Source organism: Ranitomeya imitator, chromosome 7 (genome assembly GCF_032444005.1).
Source record: "Ranitomeya imitator isolate aRanImi1 chromosome 7, aRanImi1.pri, whole genome shotgun sequence".
NCBI classification, from domain to species: domain Eukaryota; kingdom Metazoa; phylum Chordata; class Amphibia; order Anura; family Dendrobatidae; genus Ranitomeya; species Ranitomeya imitator.
This window is the reverse complement of record NC_091288.1, coordinates 113855386-113881636: the sequence shown is the minus strand read 5'-3', so window position 1 is coordinate 113881636 and position 26251 is coordinate 113855386. Positions and strand designations below refer to the sequence as shown.

The 26251-nt window shown below is 46.0% G+C and overlaps 1 protein-coding gene across 1 annotated transcript in view; it reads left to right on the top strand.

Moving 5' to 3' along the window:
* SGO2 (shugoshin 2) overlaps window positions 1–26251 on the top strand; it is a 105952-nt gene that overhangs the window by 28388 nt on the left and 51313 nt on the right. The window contains exon 3 of the mRNA XM_069733758.1: window positions 19250–19425. Within this exon, the coding sequence (XP_069589859.1) occupies window positions 19250–19425 (176 nt within the window). The remainder of the gene's footprint in view (window positions 1–19249; window positions 19426–26251) is intronic.

Sequence of the window (26251 nt, the reverse complement as noted above, 5' to 3'; positions counted from 1 at the left end):
TCACGGCATGGCCTTTCATCTCTCACACTATCTTACCCACTGCTCCAGGTCATGTTGCGGTTTCTGTTTCTAGCCACCGCCATATTCTGTGCCTCTGCCCTCTGCATGCTTCCTGGCTGTGTGTATAGGGGGGTGGCGCCTGAACTCTCTGGTTCTTATAGGAATCAGGTGCACCTGTCTAATCTGTTCCTGACCAATTACCAAGAGGCCTCCAGTATTTAGTGCAGCTCCACACTGTGGACTGGGCCTGTGCAATGTGTTAGCTCAGTTTGTGTTTAGCTTCTGAGTTTGCCAGGCCTTGCTCTGTGTTACTCCCTCTCTGGAGGCTTTTCGCCTTGCCTTGATCTTGTTGTCCGCCCTCCAGGAGGCAGAATATCCTGGTCCCTGTGTCTTTGTCCTTGTGTCTTGTTCCATTGCCTTGTCTGCACTTAAGGTACCTTCACACTAAGCGACGATGCAGCGTCGCTGTTTGATCGCTGGAGAGCTGTCACACAGACAGCTCTCCAGCGACCAACAATGCCGAGGTCTCCGGTAACCAGGGTAAACATCGGGTTGACACAGGATGCAGGAGGAGTGCAGAGAAGCGGACGCTGGGGGCCAGACAGCTGAAGGTAAGTATGTAGTGTTTGTTTTTTTTACTTTTACGATGGTAACCAGGGTAAACATCGGGTTACTAAGCGCGGCCCTGCGCTTAGTAACCCGATGTTTACCCTGCTTACCAGTGAAGACATCGCTGAATCGGAGTCACACACGCCGATTCAGCGATGTCTGCAGGGAGTCCAGCGACGAAAGAAAGTTCTGGCCTTCTAGCTCCGACCAACGACATCACAGCAGGATCCTGATCACTGCTGCGTGTCAAACACAACGATATCGCTATCCAGGACGCTGCAACGTCACGGATCGCTATCGTTATCGTTGTGAAGTTGTTTAGTGTGAAGGTACCTTTAGTCTTATCTCTGTCTCCTTGTCTGTGGCTTCCTTCCCTGCTGTGTCTTTCCTTGTGTTCTCAGTCTGCTTTTGCTCTGCACTCTTGCAGCTCTGCTTGCTCTGTAGCTTTGTGGCTTTACCACTGCTCCGCATTCCTTGTGGCTCCGCTCCGCTCTGCTTAGCTTCTGCAGAAATCTCTTGCAGCAGCTCCTCTCCACATTCCTTGTGGCTCTGCTCTGCTTAGCTCCTGCGGCTGCAGTAATCTCTTGAGCAGCTCCTCTCCACATTCCTTGTGGCTCTGCTCTGCTTAGCTCCTGCGGCTGCAGTAATCTCTTGAGCAGCTCCTCTCCACATTCCTTGTGGCTCTGCTTTGCTTAGCTTTTATTGCTGCGTTATCTCTTGCTGCTATACCGCTCCTGTCCGCAGCCTTGTGGTTCTCTTCCTTTGTGAACAGGTCCCAACCTGTTCCTTCATTCTCCTTTCCTTCTGGCTTGTTTCCTTTCCTGCACCTCCTGTGTGAACAGGTTCCTACCTGTTCATTCATACTACATTTCCATACCTGCACCTCCTGTGTGAACAGGTCCCTACCTGTTCCTTTATACACCACACCTTCATACACCGTTCCTGCCAGTCCTGTGTTCTCTGCCGTGTTCCTGCCAGCCCTGTGTTCCTGCCAGCCCTGTGTTCTCTGCCGTGTTCCTGCCAGCCCTGTGTCTCAGCCGTGCCAGCATACTCATCTGAATCTCATCCGTGCTCATCTGCTAGTCCTGCCTGATGCCCGCACCAATCCTAGTGTTCCTGTCTCCCAAGTGGGATCAGCAGCCACAGCCAGACACCACCCTGGAGTAGCACCTGGCAGCTGCCTGCTGCTCAAGCCTAACCTCACCATCAGAGGCTCCAGTGAAAACCCAGGCAGCTGTCATAGTCACGCCCCTTCCCGGGTAGTCTGGTTTGTGGCACAGTGGGGCCACAAAAGCCCCCAACCCACACCCTCCCCCCGGGGTTCACGCCCACCAGTCATGGCGTGAGCGTGACAATTAGAAAGATCAAACTGATAACACCACACGAGGAATACAGTTCAAGGTATGTATTCTCAAGTCATTAATGATCTAAGTAGTATCCCCAAAAGAGGCGAGACGAATTCTACCATTAATGGCTCGTACGCATGTGTGCAGTACCACACTCGCACCAACGCACGTTTCCCATCGGCTTCCTGCTATATTAAATAAAATGTTTTGTAAAATCTGTGGATTATATGCTCCATGTTTTCTGTATATATGCTATGTAGGAGGTCCAATGGCTATTGCCTGAAACAGTCCTAATAGGCTTCGGACTGGTATTCGGTAATATGGTTTCTGGTTCTGAGATCCTGTATTATATGGCGGTCACCTGTAGTAGCTGACCGCTGATTAGTATATCTTGTGTATGGGCTGTTTAAAGGCATCTTCTCATCTATCTATATATATATAAAATTGTCTAAGGGTTTTTCCGTCTGTCCTGGAAGTCCCGGCTCTCTGATTGGTCGAGGCCGCCAGGCCTCGACCAATCAGAGACCGGCACAGCATCGACGTAGAAATCCCGCGTCTCTGATTGGTCGAGGCCTGGCGGCCACGACCAATCAGCAACGAGCACAGCGACGATGATGTCATAAAGGACGTAGACATCTCACGTTTCTGATTCAGTGACGGGCACAGTATCGATGTAGATGTCATAATGGTTGCCATGGCGACGATGATGTCATAAAAGTTGCCTCAACCAATCAGCGAGGGGTACAGTGTGCCGCGAATTCTGGAATCATCATTGTCCATATACTACGGGGACATGCATATTCTAGAATACCCGATGCGTTAGAATCGGGCCACAATCTAGTATGAAATAAATGTATAGTAGATCCAGGCTGGTTTCACACTTGCGTTTTAAAACGCATGCGTTTAAAAAAAGAACGCATGGTGGAAAAACGCATGTAAACGCGTGCAAACGCTGTGTCTTTTAGGCGCATGCGTTTTTTGATGTGGTGAAAAAACGCGGCGTTTTGACGCGTTTACATGCGGTTTTTCATGCGTTTGCGTTTTTTAAACGCATGATGAGAAGTGTGTGACAGCTGCCAATCATCAAAATCAAGTAAAAATCCCACTATAAACAGAAATAGCTAGGGGTAGGGATCCGAACCCTAAAGGGATCCTAACCCTATCCCTAGAGATCCTAACCCTAAAGAGATCCTAACCCTTAGGGGTAGGGTTAGGGTTAGGATCCCTAGGGTTAGGGTTAGGATCCCTTTAGGGTTAGGATCCCTTTAGGATTATGATCCCTTTATCACCTTTATGATGGGGGGTGGCATATCAGTGTGTTTTATGTTTTCTCTTCGCCACGACAGCACCCACTGAGAGAGAAGGGGATCCGCCCCTGGGAACAGGAAACCCTACGGAGAGATAAAAGGGGCGGTCCCCCTCGCTCCCACAGTTTGGTTTCCTGTTCCTACGGGAAGATCCACGGAGAAGAGGATTCCCAGCCTGGACGCCGCTTGCGCAGTTTACCTGTGAGGACGGCAAGGGCTCCAGGACTGGATGCAGCGTCGGGGGTGCTGATTCAGTTTTCCCCCCTCTGCTGGCAGACGTCGCGAGACCGGGTCGTGGAGGTCGGTTCGCGGCAGATGTCCGGCGGTCTGCGGGGCAAGCACCAGGTGGTAGCGTCGCGCCGTCCTCGGCGGACGCTTGTGCGGTGTGGAGCCCAGTGCATGCCCCCGGAAGTGCTGGTAAGCTTCCGGGGTGCGGAGGAGTGAGACGACGCCGGCGCTGAAGCCGGGTAACAGCGCCGGAGTACACAATATGGCCGCGACCCGGAAGTGGTTAGCACTTCCGGGTTCAACAGGAAGAACATGGCGGCCCCCATGTGAAAAGGACGCCGGCGCTGCATCCCGGCGTCCAGAATGGATTCTGCAAGGGAGCCTGCGGTACCTTCTCTAGAAGTTACCGCCATCACCCCTCGCAGCCATGCCAGCAGCAGCAGCCGCTCTAGGCAGAGCGGATCGTCCAAAAGGAAGCCACCTGCATCTGTGTCTCCTCCTCAGCCGGTACCTGATCGGTCAGCTTCTGGGTGAGTGTGCATCTACCCCACTAGTCTGATACTTGTCCCTCTCCCTTTATAATAGGCAAAAAGGAAGGAAAAAGCGAAACACAAGCAGTGTGCGTTATGTATCCAGCCCCTTCCGGATAGTTACACTAAAAGGCTATGTGATTCATGTATAAAATCAACGTTACGTGAGGAAGCCTCAGTCAAATCAGAGGATATAAGGGCCATGATCAGGGAAGAATTACGAGCCCTACAAAGCGTTGACAGAGAGCCAAGTATTAAGGAGAAAAAAGGATACGTTTCACCTGTATCCGATCAGGCCTCTGAGTTAGAGGAAGCAAACTCAGATAGATCGCAGCAGGAGGTATCCTCAGATGAGGATCAGGATACGTGCTTCCCCACAGACAGCATTGACAATCTGGTGAGATCAGTTTGCAATACCATGGGCATAGAAGATCTTAAAGTCCCTAAAACACAGCAAGACATGTTTGCCGGCCTATCCGAAAAGAAGAGACCCTCTTTTCCGGTAATAACGGCAGTAAAGAGTTTGATCAAAAAAGAGTGGGAAAGCCAGGGGCAGAGGGGGTTACCACCATCCTCAAAAAGACGCTACCCCTTTAATGATGAAGAATTAGCAACATGGTCAAAAGCCCCAAAAGTAGACGCAGCTGTGGCGTCTACATCAAAGAGATCCTTACTGCCTGTAGAGGATTCAGGCTCGTTGCAAGATCCTCTAGATCGCAAAGCCGATTCACTTCTTAAAAGAGCATGGGAGACTTCTGCAGGGGCTTTTAAACCGGCAATCTCAGCCACATGCACCGCAAGATCCATGCTGGTTTGGCTGAGTGACTTGGAAGAAGGGCTGAAAAGGAGGTCTCTCTCGAGAAAAATTATTGTCCTCCATACCCCTAATTAGAGGTGCCACAGCCTTTCTAGCGGACTCATCTGCCGACTCTATACGCCTGGCAGCCAAGTCGGCAGGATTAACCAATGCAGCACGTAGGGCCCTATGGCTTAAGGGCTGGAAGGGTGACCCTCAGACCAAGTCTAAGTTATGCAGCCTCCCATGTCAGGGTGAGTACCTGTTTGGTACCAAACTGGATGAGATCTTAACTAAAGCAGGGGAAAGGAAGAAAGGCTTTCCAAATAGTAATAATTACCTTCCATTTTATAGGAGAGCGTTCCGAAAGCCCGCATTTAATAAAAGGAAGGAGTTTAAGAACCAGGATCGCTGGGCCACAAGAGATACAAAACAAAGGGGTGCGTTCTTTGGGAAGCGCCCTTTCAAGTTTGAAGAAAAACCCCGTTAGGACAGATCTACCTGTGGGAGGCAGATTGTCCTCCTTCGCAAATCAATGGCGGGCGATAACAGCAAATATTTGGGCAAATGACCTTATCACCTCTGGGTTACAATTAAAATTTTCCCGAGTCCCTCCGGACTCATTTCTATTGACTTCATTAAAGTCTCAATTACAACAAGAGGCATTGGAGCAGGAGGTAATGAATCTCCTAGCTAAGGGAGTCTTGGTGGAGGTTCCATTCCTACAGGAGGGAAAAGGATTCTATTCCCCGTTATTTTTAATCCCTAAACCAGATGGAACATTCAGAACTATTATTAATCTTAAAAAAATTAAACATCTGCCTAGAAAATCAAACCTTTAAGATGGAGTCTATCCGGTCCACCATTAAACTCATGTTTCCCTATTGCTTTATGACAGTTCTCGACCTTAAAGATGCATATTACCATCTACCTATTTATGCAGAGCATCAACAATATCTCCGTGTAGCGATTGTATTGAATGGGTGTGTCCGACACTTTCAGTATACTGCAATGCCTTTTGGGCTATCTAATGCCCCAAGAGTATTCACTAAACTAATGGCGGAGGTAATGTCATATCTAAGACTAAAAGACACTCTCGTAATTCCCTACTTAGATGACATCTTAGTAGTAGGAAATTCTCCTTCGCAATGTCAACAACGGTTGTGTGATATGATGGCATCTCTGCAAAGATTGGGTTGGATAATAAACTGGGAAAAATCTAGACTTATCCCAACAACTCGGCAAATTTTTCTGGGAATTATATTAGATTCTACAAGCCAGAAATGTTTCCTTCCGGAAACTAAACAAATAACGGTTAGGAATAAAGTTCAGTCGGTAATAGATAAACCCCTAATTTCTTTGAGAGAAGGCATGTCCCTTCTTGGCTCCTTCACGTCATGTATCCCAGCGGTTCCATGGGCCCAATTTCATTCGAGGCATTTGCAGTATGCAATTTTACATGAAGAAGAAAAATCTCACGGTCATTTAAATATTAAAATTTCCCTTTCTAATAAAGTAATCCAATCTCCGATATGGTGGCTAGAACCAAGAAACCTGGTCAGTGGAGTCCCCTGGGTAGTTAAACCCTCAAATATAATATATACTGATGCCAGTCCTACTGGCTGGGGCGCACATTTAAAAGATCATTTAGTCCAAGGATTATGGTCAGTCACGGAGTCAGACGACTCTTCTAATATAAGAGAGCTAAAAGCTATCTATCATGCTCTATGTGAATTCCTTCCGCAGCTACACGGGACACATACCAGAATTCTGTCCGACAACATGACATCAGTCGCCTATATCAATCATCAAGGAGGAACAAAATCAGGAACACTTATGTCTATAACCGAAGACATTCTAACCATAGCCGAAGAACATCTTCTGTCCCTGTCAGCGCTGCATGTCAGAGGAGTGGACAACTCAAGAGCAGACTTCCTCAGTCGTCATACCCTCCACCAAGGGGAATGGGTCCTAAATCATCACATTTTCAAAATAACTATGAAATGGGGTACACCCGAGATAGATCTCTTCACCACAAGACAAAACCGACAACTAAAAAGATTCGCTTCAATGTTTTGGGCCGACAATCCCGATATTCTCGATGCCCTTCAGACTCCTTGGACATTTCAGAAAGCATACGCTTTTCCTCCTCTGATTCTTCTACCAACGGTAATCAGGAAGATAAGGGAGGACCGGGCAAATATAATCCTGATTGCCCCGTTTTGGCCAAAAAGACCATGGTTTTCCCTGCTCAGAGCCATGTCCATCTCGGATCCGTGGATCCTCCCGGAGGATCAGGATCTTCTTTCCCAGGGGCCCTTCAACCACCCTCATGTGAAGGGACTAAGGTTGACAGCCTGGAATTTGAGAGGCAGCTGTTAAAACTAAGAGGCTTCTCCGATAGTGTAATTAATACCTTGTTGACAAGTAGAAAAAGATCCACTACTGACATATATGTGAGAGTGTGGAGGAAATTTCTAGATCTCTATCCATCAGCATTGTCTAGTGAAATTCCCGTCTCCACTATTCTAGAATTTCTTCAAAAAGGACGTGACCTAGGCCTTTCAGTTAATACTCTGAAGGTACAAGTTTCTGCTGTAGGGGCCTTGTATAGTCACAATGTTGCGGGTAATAGATGGATAGCTAGATTTATTTCAGCTTGCCAGAGATCAGAGCCAGTTCAGATTCCCCAGATGCCTCCTTGGGATATTAATTTGGTCCTGGAAGCCTTAACAGGTCATCCATTTGAGCCTCTAGACTCAGCTCACATTAAATATATTTCACTTAAGACCGTTCTTCTTGTCGCGCTAGTATCGGCAAGAAGAGTAGGTGACATACAGGCGCTATCAGTAGATCCTCCCTTTATGTCAATATTTCCTGATAGAATTGTCCTGAAAACAGACCCTTCCTACCTACCTAAAATGTGTACAAAATTCCATAGATCTCAAGAGATCCTTCTTCCTTCTTTCTATAATAATCCTACAAACTAGGAGGAAGAGAAGTACCATACTTTAGATGTGAGAAGGGCTATAATAACTTATCTGGATAGGACTAGCGCCTGGAGGAAGAGCAGGGCTCTTTGTTTCCTTCCAGGGTCAAAGGAAAGGATCTGGTGTTACAAAAGGCACACTATCCCGATGGATTCGGGAGGCGATACACCTGGCCTATTCATCTAAAGGGGAGAATCCACCTGAGACTGAAGGCACATTCCACCCGGGCGATAGCATCATCCTGGGCTGAGCGAGCAGAGGTTCCTATAGAACTTATATGTAAGGCCGCAACCTGGTCTTCTCCTTCTACCTTCTATAGTCACTATAGATTAGATCTATCTGCCTCCGCTGACTTGTGTTTCGGTAAATCAGTCCTTAATACGATAATCCCCCCCCAAATAACTATCTCTGAAAGTCTCTCAGTGGGTGCTGTCGTGGCAAAGAGAAAACACCGGATTACGTACCGGTAATGCTCTTTTATAGAGCCACGACAGCACCCCTTCACTTCCCTCCCATCTATATATATAATTGCCTAAGGGTTTTTCCGTCTGTCTGTCTGTCCTGGAAATCCCAGCTCTCTGATTGGTCGAGGCCGCCAGGCCTCGACCAATCAGAGACCGGCACAGCATCGACGTAGAAATCCCGCGTCTGATTGGTCGAGGCCTCGACCAATCAGCGACGGGCACAGCGACGATGATGTCATAAAGGACGTAGACATCCCGCGTCTCTGATTGGTCGAGGCCGCCAGGCCTCGACCAATCAGCAACGGGCACAGTATCGACGTAGCTGTCATAATGGTTGCCATGGCGACGATGATATCATAAAGGTTGCCTCAACCAATCAGCGACGGGCACAGTCTGCCGCGAATTCTGGAATCGTCATTGTCCATATACTACGGGGACATGCATATTCTAGAATACCCGATGCGTTAGAATCGGACAGGAGCTGACCACATCTATATATATAATTGTCTAAGGGTTTTTCCGTCTCTGTCTGTCTGTCCTGGAAATCTCGGCTCTCTGGTCGAGGCCTGGCGGCCTCGACCAATCAATCAGAGACCGGCACAGCATCGACGTATTAATCCCGCGTCTCTGATTGGTCGAGGCCGCCAGGCCTCGACCAATCAGCAACGGGCACAGCGACGATGATGTCATAAAGGACGTAGACATCTCACGTTTCTGATTCAGCAACGGGCACAGTATTGACGTAGATGTCATAATGGTTGCCATGGCGACGATGATGTCATAAAGGTTGCCTCGACCAATCAGCGACGGGCACAGTGTGCCGCGAATTCTGGAATCATCATTGTCCATATACTACGGGGACATGCATATTCTAGAATACCCGATGCGTTAGAATCGGACAGGAGCTGACCACATCTATATATATAATTGCCTAAGGGTTTTTCCGTCTGTCTGTCTTTCTGTCTGTGTCCTGGAAATCCCGCGTCTCTGATTGGTCGAGGCCGCCAGGCCTCGACCAATCAGCAACGGCCACAGCGACGATGATGTCATAATGGTTGCCATGGCGACGATGTCATAAAGGTTGCCTCGACCAATCAGCGACGGGCACAGTCTGCCTCGAATTCTGGAATCATCATTGGCCATATACTACGGGGACATGCATATTCTAGAATACCCGATGCGTTAGAATCGGGCCACAATCTAGTTTATATATATTAGTGTACATATGAGCACTGTTAAGGGTGGTGGATTCTTGTAGTTATACGTAGTTAAATTATAATAAATGATGATAAAGAATTGTCTACTAAAACTGGTGGGCGGTTCCTCGCAATCTCTGTAACCCAAACTGTGGGAGCGAGGGGGACCGCCCCTTTTATCTCTCCGTAGGGTTTCCTGTTCCCAGGGGCGGATCCCCTCTCTCTCAGTGGGTGCTGTCGTGGCTCTATAAAAGAGCATTACCGGTACGTAATCCGGTGTTTTTTTTTAAAATAAAAACGCATGCGTTTTTAACGCAAACAAACGCATGTGCTTAAACGCATGCGTTTTTATTGACTCCAATGCATTTTTTGCCGCAAAAAAACGCATACAAACGCATGCGTTTTTTTTGCGGCAAAAAATGCCTCCGAAAATTACTACAGGTTGCATTTCTGCAAATGAACGCATGCGTTCAAAAACGCGACCAAACGCGTGTAAAAAAAACGCATGCGTTTTTAATGTTAAACATAGGGGAAAAAAGCATGCTTTTTTTTGCGGTACAAACGCTGCAGATGAAAACGCAAGTGTGAAACCAGCCTTAGGCCTTAGGCTGGTTTCACACTTGTGTTTTTATCTGCAGCGTTTGTACCGCAAAAAAAGCATGCGTTTTTTTTTCCCTATGTTTAACATTAAAAACGCATGCGTTTTTTTTTTTTACACGCGTTTGGTCGCGTTTTTGAACGCATGCGTTTTTTTGCTGCATGCGTTCTTTTGCAGAAATGCAACCTGTAGTAATTTTCGGAGGCATTTTTTGCCGCAAAAAAAACGCATGCGTTTGTATGCGTTTTTTTGCGGCAAAAAATGCATTGGAGTCAATAAAAACGCATGCGTTTTTAAGCACATGCGTTTGTTTGCGTTAAAAACGCATGCGTTTTTATTTTTAAAAAAAACAAGAAAACACACTGATAAGCCACCCCACACCATAAAATTGAGATAGGGATCCTACCCCTAACCCTAAGGGATCCTAACCCTACCCCTAACGGATCCTAACCCTAGGGATCCTAACCCTTAGGGGTAGGGTTAGGATCCCTAGGGGTAGGGTTAGGATCCCTTAGGGTTAGGGTAGGGTTAGGAACCCTAGGGATCCAAATCCTAACCCTAACCCTAGCTATTTTTGTTAATAGTGAGTTTTCTTGTTGATTTTGATGATTGGCAGATGTCAAACACTTCTCATCATGCGTTTAAAAAACGCAAACGCATGCAAAAACGCATATAAACGCGTCAAAACGCCGCGTTTGTATTAAAACATGCAAAAACGCATGCGTCAAAAAACCGCAGCGTTGACACGCGTTTACATGCGCTTTTGCATGCGTTAAAAACGCATGCAGATCAAAACGCAAGTGTGAAACCAGCCTTATACTGTGGGGTTTGCTGCAGTCAGTCACTGACATATGAGCTTTGTTATTCCCAGGGGACTATAGCCTACAATCTCATGATCGCATACACTCTTGACAACCAGCAAAATTATTTTTCCTTTTACAATGAGCTTCACAATTAAAGAATAAATACTACGCCAGAAATGGAATTTTTCGTAAATCAAGTTTATTGAAGTGCATGCAAATAACATAGTTGTAATCAGATGTTCAAATGCAGTTATAGGCACATATAGGATTGTGAAAGTGATACAAAAATGGACAGCTGTATACTAAAAGTTTCAACACTTAAACATTGATCGACAAATCAATAAAGTTGTAACTTTGTGAACAAATTACCTCTGACTTAATCAGAGGTCTAATAGTTTAAAAAGATTGCTTATGATGTATGCATCAGAAGCTCCCACTATTCAGCCAACGACCAGCTCCAGGTGGGGCTAAGCCGCCGGATGAAAGCAAGAGTGCCTAGGCCCATCCGAGCACTCAATGTTGGTTATGGAATCTATAGAAGGCAGGCCAGGCGAAGAGAAAGTAAAAAAGAGAGGTGGAGAGAAAAGGAAGAAAAGGGAGAGAAGAAGAAGAGGACAGAGAGAGAAGGAAAAAAAAAAGGGGGGGGGGAGGTGAGGAGGAGGTGGTTGGGATAAGGGTAGGGAGAATCTGGTCTTCAGTCCCAACTAAATTGAGACTATTATTCTTTTATGCTAAGGTATGGCTGTTAATGCAATGTTTACTGTCTAGGGGAGTTATGATTATGGGCCGCAAGGGGGCCAATAGGATCAATCAATGTAGCCAAGTGTTCAGTTCCTCAGATTCTCTAAAAGCAATCCAGGGAGACCAAGTGTTAAACACTTTATCTGCAGTTCTAGTATCCTGGCCAACCAATTGCTCCATCCTGTAAATGTGATTTAGTTCAACCACAAAGTCAGCACCAGAGGGGGATGTTGACTGTTTCCAGAAGCGAGGGATCACGTTACGTGCGGCTGTTAGAAAATGTCTTAATAGACCTTTCTTGAATTTGGCGATGGAGAGGTCACATACAGACACAGGGCCAATTTCATGGTGGGCTGGACTCTATGGAGAGATGATTTGTTATAAAGTGCAAAGATGCCCACCCAGAAGTCGTGAATAGGCGGGCAGGACCACCAGATGTGGGGGTAGGTACCTCTGTCGTTCCAGCACCTCCAGCAAGTGTCGGGGTGGTGGGGAACATAAGGTGAATACTAGACGGACATCTGTACCATCTGGCCAGGAGTTTATAGCTTCTTTCTTGGTAATCTGAGCAAAGTGAAGATCTGAAGGTAAATAGCAGACTCTTGAGGCGTTCCTCCGGAGTCAGTTGCGTGCTTAATTCATTGTCCCATTTTAAGAAGCATGTAGGAGGGTCAAGTGAGGTTGGCTGGTAGCCCTGGAACATTCTATATAGCAATGATATTGTGTGGGACAAGGGGCTCCCACCCAGGCACACTGACTCAAAAGAAGTTAGCTGTCTAAAGATGTCAGCCCGCCTAGATAACACTGTGAGATAGCTTTTGATTTGATAGAAGAACCACGAGCCCGGCGGCGGCTCTCCATCAGCAAAGATAGCCCCCAAGGTCTTAATTGAGGTTTGATCTACGTAGTCATGGACCACCGGACTACTGTCTGTTTGTGAAGGAACATGATCCTGTCGTGGCCTGCTGGAAAGTCTGGGTTTTCAAAAATTGGTGTCAGGGGGCCTGGTATAGAGGAAAAGTTTAATTTTTGAATGCCATGCTTAATGAACTGAGTTAGATGTCTAGTAACGAAAGGCTGGTCATCTCCTCGGATTCCCCCAGTGCCCTCTCTCCAGAGGTGCGTCGCCGAGCTATGTCCCGAGAGCTTCGTCTCTAGACCTACCCATTTCTTACTTGGCTTGTGATGGAACAGGTCGAGAACGCAGGTTCCAAGAGAGGCATATCTATAGAGCAAGAGATCCGGGAGGCCCAGTCCTCCGGACTGTTTATTCCTGCACAGGAGGTGATATCCCAGCCGTGGACGTTTACCGGACCACACAAATCTTATTATCGCTGATTTGAGCCTGGAGAAGAAGGAGGCTGGAAGATACAAAGGGATGGTCTGGAAGAAATAAAGGAGGCATAGCAAAAGATCCATTTTGATTGTAATTCTTCCAAGCCAAGATAAGTGCAGTTTGTTCCACTTCTCCAGGTCAAGCTCCGCGTTGTGTAGTGCAATTTTATGGTTAGCATCATATAGATGTGAGGACTTAGCGGTTAAGTGTATACCTAAATAGGCAAGGGAGTCTGACAGAAATTGAATTTTTGTTCATGCCACCTCATATAAAATAACATCAGGAATGATCCAAAAGATGTAAGTGTGACGTTCCAGGGTCCTGGTCATCACAGTGGCATTGTTTTCCTCACGGGGAGAGTGATGTCATACTTGGAAGCGATGAAGGATAACGCTCACCATGTAACACAAACATGCAACATGTTCACACTCCAGGCCAAAAGGGGGAGCTTTTGATCCTATTTCTAGGTGACTCCCCTGCACATAGAGATAATATATTGTGGTTTGGAGGGAAAGTTAGTCATATAGTGCCGGAGACCGACTGAAGCAGTCTGAGGCAGGAAGAACGTATGAGGAGCCGTGCAGCCACGAGAAAGTGCTGCAGCTCCTGGACAGAGATAATAATGAAAGCTGTTCAGATTGTAGTGAGCGTGTGGGAGAGCAAAGCACAAGAGAAAGGACACCAGTGGAGCAGAGCAGTGAATTAGCTACCTCCCTGGCTGGCGCAGATTACCAGTAGCCGGAACACCGAGGTTGTGAGGGACTCTAAGACTGACGGCAGAAACCGGCAGGACGGCTGGATTACAGATCACCTGTCCGCCCTAATACCCAGGAGGCACAGTGACACAGAGCCCGGGTCATGACGGAGATCCTGTAAAAAGGCTCGAGTCACCTGCCATACGGATTTATGTCCCACCTTTATGGAGGACAGGGAGAACTGTGAGGACCTTATCAGAAGCCATGAGCAGTAATGGTACCTTCACACATAACGATATTGTTAACGATATCGTTGCTATTTGTGACGTAGCAACGATATCGTTAATGAAATCGTTATGTGTGACAGCGACCAACGATCAGGCCCCTGCTGGGAGATCGTTGGTCGCTGAATAAAGTCCAGAACTTTATTTCGTCGCTGGACTCCCTGGAGACATCGCTGGATCGGCGTGTGTGACACCGATCCAGCGATGTCTTCACTGGTAACCAGGGTAAACATCGGGTAACTAAGCGCAGGGCCGCGCTTAATAACCCGATGTTTACCCTGGTTACCATGCTAAAAGTAAAAAAAACAAACACTACATACTTACCTACCGCTGTCTGTCCTCCAGCGCTGCGCTCTACTCTCCTCCTGTACTGGCTGTGAGCCGGAAAGCAGAGCGGTGACGTCACCGCTCTGCTTTCCGGCTCACAGACAGTACAGGAGGAGAGCAGAGAAGCAGAGCGCAGCGCTGGAGGACAGACAGCGGTAGGTAAGTATGTAGTGTTTGTTTTTTTTTACTTTTAGCATGGTAACCAGGGTAAACATCGGGTTACTAAGCGCGGCCCTGCGCTTAGTTACCCGATGTTTACCCTGGTTACCGGCATCGTTGGTCGCTGGAGAGCGGTCTGTGTGACAGCTCTCCAGCGACCAAACAGCGACGCTGCAGCGATCCGGATCGTTGTCGGTATCGCTGCAGCGTCGCTAAATGTGAAGGGGCCTTAAGGCCAGGTTCACATTGCATTAAAGCAACCTGTTCAACGCATAGTGTTGATGGTCTGTGTTAACGCTATAGCATACACCCATCACGTTATGCTATACCGCTAGCGCAGATGATTCATCTGTGCTAGCGGTGACGTAGCCTCAGACTCTGCAGCCCGCTTCCGAGGCTCCGTCACTGAATGACAGCACATCGTTAGCGCATGCCGATTATGGCATGTGTTTGCGATGCGCCCGATAATGGGGGTTAATGGACTGCATTAACGCAATGTGAACCCTGCCTAAGGGACTACAGCACCACCTCGCTATGAGGAAGGCTTTTAACTCCACCTGGTAAAGGGGACTCTGAATTCACTTCCAAGCTGCCGGACCCTGCCTGCCTTGTCATATGGTGCCCTGGACTGTGACTGCCTGAAGTCTTCAGTAAATCAAGTAAAGAGACTGCAAACCTGTGTCCTCGTTCTTTACTGCGCCATTCATCATCTTCCATCTACACACCGGGAGCCCTGGGGAACATAATCTTTATTCTCTTCTTTATTTTTTTATATAGCGCTAACATCTTCCGCAGCGCTTTACATTTTGCACACTTTATCATCACTGTCTCCGATGGGGCTCACAATCTAAATTCCCCATCAGTATGTCTTTGGAATGTGGGAGGAAACCCACGCAAACACGGAGAGAACATACAAACTCTTTGCAGATGTTGTCCTTGGTGGAGTTTGAACCCAGGACTCCAGCGCTGCAAGGCTGCAGTGCTAACCACTGCGCCACCGTGCCGCCCAACATACTTCACCTGTGGGAAGTTATACCATCTAGCTGCCATAACATCACCCCAGAGGACCTCTTAAAGCAGCGTCTTTCCTTACTGACCGAAAACCACAGGTGGCATCACGAACATAAACTTTATTCAGTTTCCCTTTTACATGAGTGCCCAGGGTCACAGACCGGGGTCGCCACCGTGACATCCCCCTGTGAATACTGGACCCGGTACCGGGTACCCCACGGCCCTGGCGGGCGACTCATAAGGACCCCAAAATGTTACCGATGAAAAATACAGCTTGTTACACAAAACAACCCCTCTTATAACCCTGCAAGCAGAAAACAAATTTATTGTAAAACTCGCAGAATATGCCTTTTTTTTTCTCCCAAAAGTGATTTTTCTTGTGCAAAAGTAGTTACATAGATAGTTACATAGTTATTAAGGTTGAAGGAAGACTATAAGTCCATCTAGTTCAACCCATAGCCTAACCTAACATGCCCTAACATGTTGATCCAGAGGAAGGCAAAAAAAGTTAGGGGTCAGGGTTAGGGGTGTGGTTAGGGTTACCGTTGGGATTAGGGTTAGGGGTGTTGTTGGATTAAGGTTTCAGGTAGAGTTGGGGAGTTTCCACTGTTCAGGCACATCAGGGGCTCTCCAAACGCGACATGGCAGCCGATCTCAATTCCAGCCAATTCTGCATTGAAAAAGTAAAACCGTGCTCCCTCCCTTCCGAGCTCTCCGGTGCGCCCAAACAGGGGTTTACCCCAACATATGGGGTATCAGCGTACTCAGGACAAATTGGACAACAACTTTTGGGGTCCAAGTTCTCTTGTTATCCTTGGGAAAATAAAAAGTGGGGGGCTAAAAATCATTTTTGTGGGAAAAATAAGATTTTTTTTATTTTCGCGGCTCTGCGTTGTAAACTGCAGTGAAACACTTGGGGGTTCAAAGTTCTCACAACACATCTAGATAAGTTCCTTGGAGGTCTAGTTTCCAATATGGGGTCACTTGTGGGGGGGTTGTACTGTTTGGGTACATCAGGGGCTCTGCAAATGCAACGTGATGCCTGCAGACCAATCCATCTAAGTCTGTATTCCAAATGGCGCTCCTTCCCTTCCGAGCTCTGCCATGCGCCCAAACAGTGCTTCCCCCCACATATGGGATATCAGCGTACTCAGGACAAATTGGACAACAACTTTTGGGGTCCAATTTATCCTGTTACCCTTGTGAAAATACAAAACTGGGGACTAAAAAATCATTTTTGTGAAGAAAAAAAAAGAATTTTTATTTTCACGGCTCTGCGTTATAAACTGTAGTGAAACACTTGGGGGCTCAAAGCTCTCAAAACACATCTAGATAAGTTCCTTAGGGGGTCTACTTTCCAAAATGGTGTAACTTGTGGGTGGTTTCAATGTTTAGGCACATCAGGGGCTTTCCAAACGCAACATGGCGTCCCATCTCAATTCCAGTCAATTTTGCATTGAAAAGTCAAATGGCGCTCCTTCCCTTCCGAGCTCTGCTATGCGCCCAAACAATGGTTTACACCCACATATGGGGTATCAGCGTACTCAGGACAAATTGCTCAACAACTTTTGTGGTCTAATTTCTTCTCTTACCCTTGGGAAAATAAAAAAATTGGGGGCAAAAAGATCATGATTTTTTATTTTTACGGCTCTGCATTATAAACTTCTATGAAGCACTTGTTGGGTCAAAGTGCTCACCACACATCTAGATAAGTTCCTCAAGGGGTCTACTTTCCAAAATGGTGTCACTTGTGGGGGGTTTCAATGTTTAGGCACATCAGGGGCTCTCCAAACGCAACATGGCGTCCCATCTCAATTCCAGTCAATTTTGCATTGAAAAGTCAAATAGCGCTCCTTTCCTTCCGAGCTCTGCCATGCGCCCAAACAGTAGTTTATCCCCACATATGGGGTATCAACGTACTCAGGACAAATTGTACAACAACTTTTGGGGTCCATTTTCTCCTGTTACCCTTGGTAAAATAAAACAAATTGGAGCTGAAATAAATTTTGTGTGAAAAAACTTAAAGGGAACCTGTCACCCTGTTTTTTCAGATTGAGATATAAATACTGTTAAATAGGGCCTGCGCTGTGCGTTACAATAGTGTATGTAGTGTACCCTGATTCCCCACCTATGCTGCGAAATACATTACCAAAGTCGCCGTTTTCGCCTGTCAAATCAGGCTGGTCAGGTCAGGTGGGCGTGGTGACATCGCTCTTTTCTTCCCCAGCTTTCCGTTGGTGGTGTAGTGGTGTGCACATGTCGCAGTGACGAATCCACTGCGCGCACGTGAAGAAGCAGCTCGCGATCTGCGCTATTACCCCCTGTCATCGGTGGGGGCGGCCATCTTCCTGGGGCCGCGCGTGCGCAGATGGAGTGCTCTGCTGCACGGGGCTTCAGGAAAATGGCCGCGGGATGCCGCGCGTGTGCAGAGGAGATCGCGGTGGCCATTTTCCCAAAGCCGAGGGGGTAATAGCGCAGATCGCGCGCTGCTTCTTCACGTGCGCGCAGTGGATTCGTCACTGCGACATGCGCACACCACTACGCCACCAACGGAAAGCTGGGGAAGAAAAGATCGATGTCACCACGCCCACCTGACCAGCCTGATTGACAGGCGAAAACGGCGACTTTGGTAATGTATTTCGCAGCATAGGTGGGGAATCAGGGTACACTACATACACTATAGTAACGCACAGCGCAGGCCCTATTTAACAGTATTTATATCTCAATCTGAAAAAACGGGGTGACAGGTTCCCTTTAAATGTTCATTTTTATTTAAACATTCCAAAAATTCCTGTAAAACACCTGAAGGGTTAATAAACTTCTTGAATGTGGTTTTGAGCACCTTGAGGGGTGCAGTTTTTAGAATGGTGTCACACTTGGGTATTTTCTATCATATAGACCCCTCAAAATGACTTCAAATGAGATGTGGTCCCTAAAAAAAATGGTGTTGCAAAAATGAGAAATTGCTGGTCAACTTTTAACCCTTATAACTCCCTAACAAAAAAAAAATTTTGGTTCCAAAATTGTGCTGATGTAAAGTAGACATGTGGGAAATGTTACTTATTAAGTATTTTGTGTGACATATCTCTGTGATTTAAGGGTATAAAAATTCAAAGTTGGAAAATTGCGAAATTTTCAAAATTTTCGCCAAATTTCCGTTTTTTTTCTCAAATAAACGCAAGTTATATCGAATAAATTTTGCCACTAACATGAAGTACAATACGTCACGAGAAAACAATGTCATAATCGCCAAGATCCGTTTAAGCGTTCCAGAGTTATAACCTCATAAAGGGACAGTGGTCAGAATTGTAAAAATTGGCCCGGTCATTAACGTGCAAACCACCCTCGGGGCTTAAGGTGTTAAAGTCTGAGTCCTCTCTGGTCTTCCTCCTCTTGTAATCCAAAATTCGAGGATGGCACTTCCTCAACCATTTCCGAGTTAATAAGAATATTATAGAGCAGAGCATATAGCCTACGCCCCTGCTGTGCAGGTACAAGATTCACTGCGATCTATGCATCCGATGTCATTCACATCAATCAGGCCAGGGGGACAGCAAGTTCAGGGGTTGAGGAAGCGCTGAAAAAAGACACCCATTGAACCTGATCTTTCTATATGCCAGATGTATATAAAGTATTTTTTAGCACATGCAGGGGAAGTTTAGGGCTTAGATACAGGTCGATGGGCTGTGGTGATACAGCAGGTAAAGATGGTGGCTTCAGTAATTGGGAAGACCTGATAAAAGATCCTTTTTAAATTGCCCATCAATGACAAATGGGTGGACAGTTATAAGTGTCTTTACGATCATGGTATCATGTTTGTGTCTTTCAGATAACTCCTCTATTCTGAAGGTTTCTCTAAAGAACAATAATAGAGCTTTAGCTTGTGCCTTAACTGCAGAAAAGGAGACATCCAGAAGACTGGGAAATGATAACATGTTCCTACAGAAGGAAGTGAACATATTGAATTTCCAGAATGCTTTGCTCCGGCAAAACCTAAATATAGTGGTAAGTCTGTCATCAACAGCAGAGGTGTCAAACTGCATTCCTCGAGGGCCGCAAACAGGTCATGTTTTCAGGATTTCATTGTATTGCACAGGTGACAATTTAATCACCTGCACAGAATGGTTCCAGCACCTTGTGCAATACAAGGAAATCCTGAAAACATGACCTGTTTGCGGCCCTCGAGGAATGCAGTTTGACACCTCTGATCTACAGTACTTAAGTACATTACATGACCGTGTGGACGACATAATGGATGAAACACTGTTGTCCACTGATAGTACAATCCTAAAGTGTGGATTTTACCTTCCTACATAATGGACATTTGTAGTGTTTGCAAATGGCAGATTCACTACAATTTTATAGAAGTTTTGCCAGACGAAAAAATACTTTCCATGCATCTGATTTGACAGGCCCAGCTAGTGACGTTGTGAGGTGATTTCTTAAAGTAAGATCTTGGCGATTGCCTGTCCCTAACCTGATAAATATGAGCCAAGTGCATGCATAGAGGAATTACATCAGACACAGAAGTCAGATATACGGTATGCTCCTTCCTCTCTCACCAAAAGCTAGCACACAACTGATTTTATTAGTACAAACAAAAGATCATATAGCAGGCAGAAAGAGGGTGTTGCATAGCTTCTCAGCAATCATTTCAGTCTGTAATTGGTTAGGTCTGCTCCATATATGGTCGACTCTTCAGTGTATCTACTTCACATTCCAAGAATTCCTTCCAGGGGGTTGTTCCAGGATGCAGACGCCATCTTGCTACACCAAATCTGAACTAGATCATGTAAGGTTAATAATTGATTTCATTAGCCATTCTCTTCTTCACAACGTCATTTGACAGACGTCCGCTGGTTCCCTTAATGACCACCGATATACATTAAAATGGCAGCCCAGCGTTAGAAATCTCTGGGGTTTCAGCTTCCAGGAGTAGGTCGGTTTTTCTGGTCCCCGATCAATGAATAAAGGCAATTCCATTAAAACAGTGTGCCAGCTGTAAAAAAAAAAAAACAAAAACATTTCTCTCTCTTCTGACATGATATACATGTCAGAGGAGAGAGAAATGAGGTCACCCTTGTACCTCCACCATTCCCTGGTCCCTTCAGCTGCGTCCCACGTACCTCTTCCTGGAAAAAAAAAAAAAAGCGGGCATATGCGCAGTGCGCCTGCTAAGGTCTGATGGCTGGCAACAGCAGGGCTTTTTCCTATTGGTTCATCTCGATCACTGTGATACAACAGTGATCAAAAGCAAATAATTTGTATGTCATTCCCCCTTCCCCCCCCCCCCCCCCCCCCGTGTCATTCCCTTAGTCAGATTATTATTTATTTATTTTTTTAACTTTATAATTATTTCTTTCATTCTTTGCTGTTAGGAATGAGGTTGAGGTTGGTCTTGGGGTTCGGGTAGGGTTAGAATTGGACAAGGGTTAGCATTTCGGTTAGAGTTTTTCAGAAGTTCAAAAAAAATGGTGATGATATGATGACTAGTGTTGATAGTAAGTGGTCGCTACTTGAGTTTGCATCGGGGTCACTCGAGCACCCGCGACACTTGGTGCATGTCGGTACACAATGATGCAAACTCAGTAACGAGCACTTGTGCTCAACACTAATGATGACATATTTAATGACATAATGTTAACAAATTCTGTTTAGTTCCTTTTGGATTAGAAATCCTCTCTCTATACTCATGAATAAAATCCTTGAGGGGTGTAGTTTCCAACATGGGATCACTTATGGGGGGTTTCCACTGTTAAGGCACATCAGGGGCTCTCCAAACATGACAGGACATCCGCTTTCGATGCCATCCATTTATGCATTCAAAAAGTCAAATGTCGCTCCTTCCCTTTTGAGCACTGCTGTGCACCCAAACAGTAGTTTTCCCATCCATATGTTGTAACGACGTACTTGGGGAAAATTGCACAGCAAATTTTGGCATCCATTTTCTCCTGATATCATTGTGTAAATAAAAAAAGACCTTGGAGCTATAGCAAAATGTTTGTGGGGAAATAAAGTAAAATTTTCTTTTCTCTCATGACCGCACACCTGAGAGAGAGGGATCTGCCCCGCAAGGACAGGAAATTTGAAATAAAAAGGCGGCACCTCTCCCCCACATTAGTTGGTTTCCTGTCCTTGATGGGGACCTCGTACTGACTGTGTGGGTTAAAGAATGATGATCCCTTACCCAGGCCTGCCCCATTTCCGGAAGAGCAGGTTGCATGCCTGTGGCTGGAAGCAACGTTCATGGGTTCCAAATGGAAGTGTTGGCGACGCAGACAGATCTGAGACTGCCCTCCCCCTACCGTACTCCCCTCACCTGCTCTGTGCTGGTCTCCTTACCATGGAGCGGCCAGGAAACACATCCGGGGAATGCACCACTGATGTCATTGGTGAAACGCACGCTAGGAATGGGAGCCTGAGTGATGTCAGGGGGTGCGCCAGAAGAAAATGGCAGTGTCCTATTGCTTTTGAGGGAAAAGATTTTGAGCTATGGGATAAGGTCCCTAGGATTGATGGCGCTGTGTCAAGATCAAAGCGCTATCATTTGAGGATTCGGAGGTGCTCAGGGACTCGTTAGATGAGAAAGCAGATATATATATCTATATATATAATTGCCTAAGGGTTTTTCCGTCTGTCTGTCTGTCTGTCCTGGAAATCCCAGCTCTCTGATTGGTCGAGGCCGCCAGGCCTCGACCAATCAGAGACCGGCAAAGCATCGACGTAGAAATCCCGGGTCTCTGATTGGTCGAGGCCGCCAGGCCTCGACCAATCAGCAGCGGGCACAGTATCGACGTAGCTGTCATAATGGTTGCCATGGCGACGATGATGTCATAAAGGTTGCCTCAACCAATCAGCGACGGGCACAGTCTGCCTCGAATTCTGGAATCATCATTGGCCATATACTACGGGGACATGCATATTCTAGAATACCCGATGCGTTAGAATCGGGCCACCATCTAGTAGATATGTAATAGCAAGGCTGATGTTTATTAATGAACGTTTAATTTCTTTTTAAAAAGCTGGAGAAAAAAATGGCGGGGGCTCCCGCACAATCTAGTATATATATATACAGGTCCTTCTCAAAAAATTAGCATATAGTGTTAAATTTCATTATTTACCATAATGTAATAATTACAATTAAACTTTCATATATTATAGATTCATTATCCACCAACTGAAATTTGTCAGGTCTTTTATTGTTTTAATACTGATGATTTTGGCATACAACTCCTGATAACCCAAAAAACCTGTCTCAATAAATTAGCATATTTCACCCATCCAATCAAATAAAAGTGTTTTTTAATAACAAACAAAAAAACCATCAAATAATAATGTTCAGTTATGCACTCAATACTTGGTCGGGAATCCTTTGGCAGAAATGACTGCTTCAATGCGGCGTGGCATGGAGGCAATCAGCCTGTGACACTGCTGAGATGTTATGGAGGCCCAGGATGCTTCAATAGCGGCCTTAAGCTCATCCAGAGTGTTGGGTCTTGCGTCTCTCAACTTTCTCTTCACAATATCCCACAGATTCTCTATGGGGTTCAGGTCAGGAGAGTTGGCAGGCCAATTGAGCACAGTAATACCATGGTCAGTAAACCATTTACCAGTGGTTTTGGCACTGTGAGCAGGTGCCAGGTCGTGCTGAAAAATGAAATCTTCATCTCCATAAAGCATTTCAGCCGATGGAAGCATGAAGTGCTCCAAAATCTCCTGATAGCTAGCTGCATTGACCCTGCCCTTGATGAAACACAGTGGACCAACACCAGCAGCTGACATGGCACCCCACACCATCACTGACTGTGGGTACTTGACACTGGACTTCAGGCATTTTGGCATTTCCTTCTCCCCAGTCTTCCTCCAGACTCTGGCACCTTGATTTCCGAATGACATGCAAAATTTGCTTTCATCAGAAAAAAGTACTTGGGACCACTTAGCAACAGTCCAGTGCTGCTTCTCTGTAGCCCAGGTCAGGCGCCTCTGCCGCTGTTTATGGTTCAAAAGTGGCTTTACCTGGGGAATGCGGCACCTGTAGCCCATTTCCTGCACACGCCTGTGCATGGTGGCTCTGGATGTTTCCACACCAGACTCAGTCCACTGCTTCCTCAGGTTCCCCAAGGTCGGGAATCGGTCCTTCTCCACAATCTTCCTCAGGGTCCGGTCTCCTCTTCTCGTTGTACAGCGTTTTCTTCCAACAGGCATTGAGGTGCCTTGATACAGCACTCTGGGAACAGCCTATTTGTTGAGAAATTTCTTTCTGGGTCTTACCCTCTTTCTTGAGGGTGTCAATGATGGCCTTCTTGACATCTGTCAGGTCGCTAGTCTTACCCATGATGGGGGTTTTGAGCAATGAACCAGGCAGGGAGTTTATAAAAGCCTCAGGTATCTTTTGCATGTGTTTAGAGTTAATTAGTTGATTCAGAAGATTAGGGTAATAGGTCGTTTAGAGAACCTTTTCTTGATATGCTAATTTATTGAGACAGGTTTTTTGGGTTATCAGGAGTTGTATGCCAAAATCATCAGTATTAAAACAATAAAAGACCTGACAAATTTCAGTTGGTGGATAATGAATCTATAATATATGAAAGTTTAATTGTAATCATTACATTATGGTAAATAATGAAATTTAACACTATATGCTAATTTTTTGAGAAGGACCTGTATATATATATATATATATATATATATATATATATATATATATATATATATATATATATATATATATATATATATATATATATATATATATATATATATATATATATATATATATGACAATTGCTGGAATTTGTGTCACACGTTCCCTTATGATTTGGCTGCAACTGCTGGAGGAACAGCTCAAAAGTAAAACATCAAGAGAGAAGATTTTGTCCAACCTGCCCTTGTTGCACGGAGCCACAGCATTCCTAGCGGACACATCCACTGACTCTGAGACTAGCGGCTTGGTCTGCCGGACTGTCAAATACAGCAAGATGGGCCTGTGGCTCAAGGGCTGTCCGGGAGATCTACAATCAAAAAATAAATTGTGCACTATACAGTGTGATGTGTTATGACCTGGTGGTGAGGACAATAATGGACCTGGTGGTTAAGAGTACATGGAATGACCTGATTGTTTCTAATAATACAGACAAGCTCTGAGACGTGGGAACTCTGCTGACCGCAATCCCTAATCCTATCACACACACTAGAAATAGCCGTGGATTGCTCCTAATGCTCCCTATGCAACTCGTCACAGCCTAAGGAACTAGCTAGCCCTAGAGATAGAAAAATAAAGCCTACCTTGCCTCAGAGAAATTCCCCAAAGGAACAGGCAGCCCCCCACATATAATGACTGTGAGTTAAGATGAAAATTACAAACACAGAGATGAAATAGATTTAGCAAAGTGAGCCCCGACTTACTGAACAGACAGAGGATAGGAAAGGTAACTTTGCGGTCAGCACAAAAAACTACAAAAAGACCACGCAGAGGGCGCAAAAAGACCCTCCGCACCGACTCACGGTGCGGAGGCGCTCCCTCTGCGTCCCAGAGCTTCCAGCAAGCAAGACAAAAATCAAAATAGCAAGCTGGACAGAAAAAATAGCAAACAGAAAAACAAGCAGGAACTTAGCTTCTGCTGGGAAGACAGGTCACAAGAACGATCCATGAGCGAACTAGACCAATACTGGAACATTGACAGGTGGCATGGAGCAATGATCTAGGTGGAGTTAAATAGAGCAGCCAGCCAGCTAACGAATTAACCTAGTCACCTGTGGAAGGAACCTCAGAAGCCGCAGCCCCACTCACAACCACCAGAGGAAGCCCATGGACAGAACGAGCCGAAGTACCATTCATGACCACAGGAGGGAGCTTAACAACAGAATTCACAACAGTGATGGCCCATTTTTGTTTGGAAAAAGGTTTGTACGACATCCTAGAAAATTTCAGGGGATTCGAGGAAGACTTTTCAGAGGAAAAAATGTAGTAGGGCCCAGGGACATCCTCCGGCGGAGAGAAGGAAGTGGGAAAGTGACAACAAAATAGAGACCGGTTTCATGTTTGGGGGGGGTCCCTTCTCCACTTCCCAAAAATCCTCACAATGACTCGAGACCAACAGTATGGGGAAGGCTTTCCCTCTTCAGTCAGGCCGAGAGAACATCTCCTCCCATACCTGGGTCCTGGATATAGTAAGGGATGACCTGAAAATAGAATTCTACCATCTGCCTCATCAATCTTTTGTAATAACCCTCATCAGAAGATCAGCAGAAGAACAGCTTGACAGAGATCTTGTGGCTAGTCGAGAAGCAGGTTCTATGCGAGATCTCGGTCAAACAAAAAGGAAGGATATTTTATTCCCCCCACCACTTTTTGATTATTAAAAAAAAGCCAGATGGCTCATTCAGGATTAGAGATGAGTGAATTTGCTTGGGTTCCTTCTTATTCGGCAAGCTATAGCACTTGCCGAATAGGCTGCAGAAGGAATCCAGCTTCCTGGATCACGCTGGCCGATCGGTGCCGCAGCTGCATGTGTTGTGGCTGTGTCAGTCACGACACATGAATGGAGAGCCTGTTTGTTGGGCTCTCCATGCATGTGTCGTGACTGTGACACAGCCGCGACACATGCAGCTGCGGTGCCGAACAGCTTATCGGCCGGCGTGATCAAGGAAGCCGGGTTCCTTCTGCAGCCAATTCAGCAGGCGCTATAGCTTGCCGATTTAAGAGGAAACCCAAGCAAATTCGCTCATCTCTATTCCTAACCATCATCAATCTGAAAGGTCTCAATTACTAAATAAAAAAATCTCACTTTAAGATGGAGCCTGTGAATACGGCCATAAAACTTCTTCACCA